Source organism: Chelonoidis abingdonii, chromosome 11, assembly GCF_003597395.2.
Source record: "Chelonoidis abingdonii isolate Lonesome George chromosome 11, CheloAbing_2.0, whole genome shotgun sequence".
Taxonomy (NCBI): Eukaryota; Metazoa; Chordata; order Testudines; family Testudinidae; genus Chelonoidis; species Chelonoidis abingdonii.
The window spans coordinates 16,870,015-16,875,908 of NC_133779.1; the positions used below are offsets into that span (position 1 = coordinate 16,870,015).

General features: G+C 63.3%; 1 protein-coding gene across 1 annotated transcript in view; it reads left to right on the forward strand.

Annotated features, from left to right (window-relative positions):
* Nucleotides 1–38: 38 nt before the first annotated feature.
* RUVBL2 (RuvB like AAA ATPase 2) overlaps nt 39–5,894 on the forward strand; it is a 10,648-nt gene continuing 4,792 nt past the window's right edge. The window contains exons 1-6 of the mRNA XM_075070539.1: nt 39–103; nt 494–635; nt 967–1,096; nt 1,562–1,628; nt 2,024–2,130; nt 3,129–3,303. Coding sequence (XP_074926640.1) covers nt 506–635; nt 967–1,096; nt 1,562–1,628; nt 2,024–2,130; nt 3,129–3,303 — 609 coding nt within the window. The 5' untranslated portion in view covers nt 39–103; nt 494–505. The remainder of the gene's footprint in view (nt 104–493; nt 636–966; nt 1,097–1,561; nt 1,629–2,023; nt 2,131–3,128; nt 3,304–5,894) is intronic.

Genomic DNA, 5,894 nt, shown 5'->3' on the forward strand with positions numbered 1-5,894 from the left:
AGTCCCCCTTCAGCCCAGTGATGCGCCGACCTCTCTTCTGTCCCCAGGCGCCCACTCCCACATCCGGGGCCTGGGCCTGGACGATGCCCTGGAGCCCAGACAGGTACCTGGGGCACCTTCTCCTGGCCACTCCCGTGTGGGGAGCCGGGCAGTGGGGCCCTCTGGGAGAGAGACCCAGGAGGCTTCAATGGGAGGGAAAATGGGGGGCTGTTGGGGGTAGTGTCACTGTCTGAGGGAGCTTGGGGGCTGTGCGGGGGGCATAGGGCACCTTAGTGAGTGGACGGGTGGAGCTGGGTGTTGGAGGCAGGGGTTCGGGCAGGAGTTGGGGTAGGATACGGGGGACTGGGTGAATGGATGGAGATGGAAGGGCGCATGTGAGGGAGGAGCCAGGGGGCTGGAGATGTGAGTGGGGGGCTGGGTTGCATGTGAGGGAGGAGCCGGGGGGCTGGCTGGGGCTCCCCCTTCGCTGTCACCCACCCCTCGCTCTCCCCAGGTCTCACAGGGCATGGTCGGCCAGCTGGCTGCCCGCCGCGCCGCCGGCGTCATCCTGGAGATGATCAAGGAGGGGAAGATCGCGGGCCGGGCTGTCCTCATCGCTGGCCAGCCGGGCACCGGCAAGACGGCCATTGCCATGGGTACGATGCTGGAGGGGCTCTCTCCAAGGCACCTGGGGGGCCCCCATTGGGAACCAATCACAGCCTTGGCGTGGGAACCCCTTCTCCGCTCCTCTTTTTGATAAGTACAGGCCCCCTGGGCTCCCTGCCCCCCACAGGAATTCCCCCCATCCTGGAATCCTGCGCCCGCCCAAGGAATCCCCCCTACCTACCCATGTCCTGGGATCCCCCCTACCCTGGCACTCTCCTCTGGGCTCCTCAAGGGAGTTGCCGTGCCCATAGCAGCGGCTGAGGAGTGGGGGTCCCCAGCTGTCCACTCCCCTGTGTAACCAGCTTTCCCCCCTGCCCCCAGGCATGGCGCAGGCGCTGGGGCTGGACACGCCTTTCACCGCCATCGCCGGCAGCGAGATCTTCTCCTTGGAGATGAGCAAGACAGAGGCGCTGACCCAGGCCTTCCGGCGCTCCATCGGCGTGCGCATCAAGTGAGGGGCGGGGCCCGGACGCTGGGGTTCTGTCTCCAGCTCTGGGAGGAGAGGGAGGCTGGTGGGTTAGAGCAGGGGTGCTGGGAGCCAGAACTCCTGGGTTCTCTCTCCAGCTCTGAGAGGAGAGGGGAACTGGTGGGTTAGACTGGGGTGAGGGTTGGGATCCAGGACTCCTGGGTTCTCTTCCCGGCTCTGGGAGGAGAGGGGAACTGGTGGGTTAGAGCAGTGGGGGCTGGGAGCCAGGAGTCCTGGGTTCTCTCCCTGGCAATGGGAGGGGAGCAGGGTCAAGTGGTTAGACCGGGGGGCTGAGAGCCAGGGGGGCATTGGGTGCCCTGCCGTGCATAGGTTCTGCACTGGGCACAGAGCTGCCTGCCCTGCTGGGGGTGGTAGGGGAAGCTGGTTTCTGACCCTGGGGACTGTGGCAAGGCAGCTGTCCCTCCTGACCCCCCCACTCTTTACCTGCAGGGAGGAGACAGAGATCATCGAGGGGGAGGTGGTGGAGATCCAGATTGACCGCCCGGCCACCGGCACTGTGAGTGGGGAGTGGGGCAGGGGCAGGAGCAAGGGGGTGGGCAGCCCCTGGGGACTGAGCCAGCCCGTACCGCCCCGGGTTCCCCTGCCCAGCTTGGCAGGAGCAGGACAGACCTGGGTTGGCTGGTGCTGCCCTCCCATACCCCACCTGCTGCCCCAGGAACGGGCCACTCCCATTTCCTACCTCCCCCTCCCTTGCAGGAACTGGCTCCTACCCTCCCCCCCCAAGAGCAGGCCCCTCCCACCCCCATCTAGCAGGCCCCCCTTAGGCCAGTGGGCGGGGGGCAGCTGTGGGCTCTCTTCCCCTCCCCCCACGTTTGCTCTCTGCCAGGGAATGTGGTGGGTGGGGTGTGTGCGCAGTGGGTGACGCCGTCCACCACCCCCTCTCCACTGCAGGGCGCCAAGGTGGGGAAGCTGACGCTGAAGACCACAGAGATGGAAACCATCTACGACCTGGGCACCAAGATGATCGAGTCACTGACCAAGGAGAAAGTGCAGGCAGGGTGAGGCGGGGCGGGGGGGAGGCGTTGGATGCTGATGTGCGGGGGAGGGCAGCAGTGGGCGATGGGTGGGACAGGAGGGGCCCATGGGTGGAGAGGAATCCACAAGGCCCCCTGTAAGGGCTCCCACAAGGGGTCCATATTGGGGCTTCCCGTGTAGAGGGGGCTGGGCTATCCCCCATCTGCCGTCGCACCCCCGCCCCCCTTCCCCCAGCCAGGCCTGACCATCCCCCCCAACCCATAAAATGCTGGGGTGTAAATTAGCTGTTCCCACTCGAGAGGGATCTTGGAGTCATTGCGGAGAGTTCGCTGGAAATATCCGCTCCACGTGCAGTGGCAGTGAAAGCACGAGCACAGCGCTGGGAGAAAGTGTGTTGCCTCTCTCTAGATCCATGGCACACCCACATCAGGGATACTGCGCGCAGACGTGGTCGCCCCGTCTCCAAAAAGCTGTGTTGAAGTTGGAAAAGGTTCAGAAAAGGGCAACAAAAATGATTAGGGGTCCGGGACGGCTGCCGTATGAGGAGAGATTAATCAGACGGGGACTTTTCAGCTTGGAAGAGGGACACCTAAGGGGGGACTGTGACAGAGCTCTATAAAATCATGCCTGGTGTGGATAAAGTGAATCAGGACGTGTTATTTACTCCTCAGAACACAAGAACTGGGGTCACCCAATGAAATGAATGGGCAGCAGGTTTAACACAAACAAAAGGAAGTATTTCTTCACACAACGCACAGTCGGCCTGTGGAACTCCCTGCCACAGGATGGTGTGAAGGCCAAGACTAGAACAGGGTTCAGAAAAAACCTAGCTAGGTCCCTGGAGGACAGGTCCATCGGTGGCCTTTAGCCAGGCTGGGCAGGGATGGGGTCCCAGGCCTCTGTTTGCCGGGAGCTGGAGATGGGTCACTCAACGGTGGCTGGCGGCTACTGGCACACGGGACACTGGGCTGGACGGAGCTTTGGTCTGACCCAGTCTGGCCGCTCCTCTCTTCCCCCACAGGGACGTCATCACCATCGACAAAGCCACAGGGAAGATCAGCAAGCTGGGGCGCTCCTTCACCCGGGCGCGGGACTACGACGCCATGGGCGCCCAGGTATGGGTAGTGCTGAGGGGGGAGTGGGGGCGCCAAGGTACGGGCAGTGCCGGGGGGGTAGGGGGGAGTGGTGGCGCTCAGGTACGGGCAGTGCCAGCGGAGGGGCGGGGGGAGTGGTGGCGCTCAGGTACGGGCAGTGCCGGCGGGGGGAGTGGTGGAGCCCAGGTACGGGCAGTGCTGGTGGGGGAGAGTGGAGGCGCCCAGGTACGGGCAGTGCCAGCAGGGGAGGGGGGAGTGGGGGTGCCCAGGTATGGGCAGTGCCAGGGGAGGGGGGAGTGGGGGTGCCCAGGTACCAGCAGTGCTGGGGTGTCACGGAGTCCCCGGGCGACACTCTGGAACTGCTCCCCACAAAGCCAGGCAGGACTCTGGTGAAGTCTCCTCTCTGGGAGCAGACTGTCTCCAGGGCAAGAAGCTCACACGGCTTCACCTCCTGGGTCTCTCCTTGGAGCATTCAGCCTCCTCTGCCCCTCCGTGCGCTTCCCACAGCGAGTCCCCCCAGCGGGGTCCTGGGGAAGCCTCGGGGTCCTGCACCCCCACTCTGCAGTCAGACGTGACTCTCACCCAGCCAGTAACACAGAGGTTTATTCAATGACAAGAACAGGGTCTAACACAGAGCTTGTAGGTACAGGGAACCGGCTCCCTCGGCCAGGTCCATTCTGGGGGGCAGTGAGCCAGACCCCCACGTCTGCACTTCACTCCTCGTCCCCAGCCAGCCCCAGACTGACACCCCCTCCAGCCCCTCCTCTCTGCTCAGCTCCTTCCCCGGGCCAGGAGGTCACCTGATCTCTTTGTCTCCAACACCTTCAGCTGGCACCTTTGCAGGGGAGGGGCCCAGGCCATCAGTTGCCAGGACACAGAGTGCCAGGCATTTAGGTGCACTTTGCTCTGCAGCAACCATATACCCTGATCCTACCACCTAGATACTAAGAACTGCACAGGGGACACTGAGGCACCAACACAGTATTCAGAGAAAACATTAAGAACTTTCCCACTTCAGGGATACCGCAGAAGTGGGGGGACTGGGGTGCCCTGGGCATATCTTGGGGCCTGGAGATGCAGGGGGACCCAGGTGCCCTCAGCATATCTGGGGGGCCGTTGTATTTCTCTAAGGTTATGGAAACTTACTTAAATTATAGATCCAAGAACAACTCAAAATTCATAACCACATCACACATGCTGAAAAACAAAATAACAATAGAAGGACCTGCACAACAACCTATATAAACATAAAGGACCTACACAGGATTTCATATGTTTGTCATGCAATGTTATGCGAGTGACCCGAGGAGGGCCTGGGGAGTGCCAGAGGGTCCTGCCCCCCACCTTGGCGCTCGCAGCCAGACGTGGCTCTCAGTCCGGCCGGTAACACTAGGAAGTTTCATATGGGCCGGGGAACAGGAAAAGCACGCCCACCGCGCAGAGTGTGGTGGGTACATTAGAGACCAGGACCCCCCCAGTCAGGTCCCTCTTGTGGAGTGGGAAGCCCTAGACTCCTTGGTTTTGCACGCCCGCCACACAGCCCAGCTCCAAACAGCACCGACCCTCCAGCCCCTCGCTTTGGATTACGTCTCGGCTTCCGCGGTGCCCAAGGTGGACTGGCCGCACCCCCTCCTGGCTCTCAGGTCACACAGCTGCACCTGCAGCTGGGACAGCCTCACCGGCCCGGGGGGCCTCAGAAGAATCACCCCCCAGTTCCCACACCAGCATGAGATCTGGGTGCAGCACACTAGGGGAAACTGAGGCACACACAGTTAGTGTGGGACAGTAAGAGTGCACTTGCAACATAACAAGAATGAAAAAACGCCCACTCCTCTCGGGGGCTTTCCCCGGTGGGGGGTGCCATGGGGAGCAGGTGGGCCCCCTCTGACTGTTGGGGGGGCGGGACGGGGGGATGGAGCCGCCTTCCCGTCGCTGAGGCCCGCTGCTTCCCCCCTCGCCCAGCGACCGTGGCAGCCAGTTACGGCAGAGCCTGCCCACAGGGATCCGTGGGCCCATTGACACTGCTCCTGACCAGCTCGGGGGGGGTGAAGAGGCTGGGCCCCTAAGTGGGCTGCGATCTGCCAGGGCAGTGACACCCCTCCACGCCTCCTCGCAGCAGCCCCCCTTCACCGGATCTGTGGAGGCATGGCCTCTGCGTGTATCCAGCGACTTAAGGCGGAAACTGCTCTAAAGGGCAGCACGGTCCGGCTCAGAGGATCCGGGTAGAGAGTGAGCAGCAACCCGGGGCTGCTGCGAGAGGAGGGGAGCGTGGTCTGCCCCTGGCAAGTAGGTGGCGGGACCCGCAAGGCCCCAATCGCTGGGCTCCACGGGACACATAGCCCGGTCAGCGGGGGGCGCCTGGGGCGCGACGAGATCTCATCCTGGTGGGGAGAGCGCCCCTCTAACAGCGGGTCCAACTCCCTACGCCCCCCCCGGGGCCAGGCCGGGAAACTCCTCCGCAGCAAAGTGCCCTGGAAGGGCTCCCGGGGGCAGACAGGCCGCCCGCTTCCGGGCTCGGGGGTGAATCGGGCCGGGGGTGGCGCATGGGTGTTTGTTAGGCGTCTAGGCACAGAGTGGAGAGTCCTGGGTTAGCGCCAAAGAACAGAAATTAACTCAGGCTGACGTGCCGGCTGGAGCCGTCAAGCCCCCCGTACCCCTAGTGGCAACGCCCCCAAGCTCCCCCCACCAGCCCG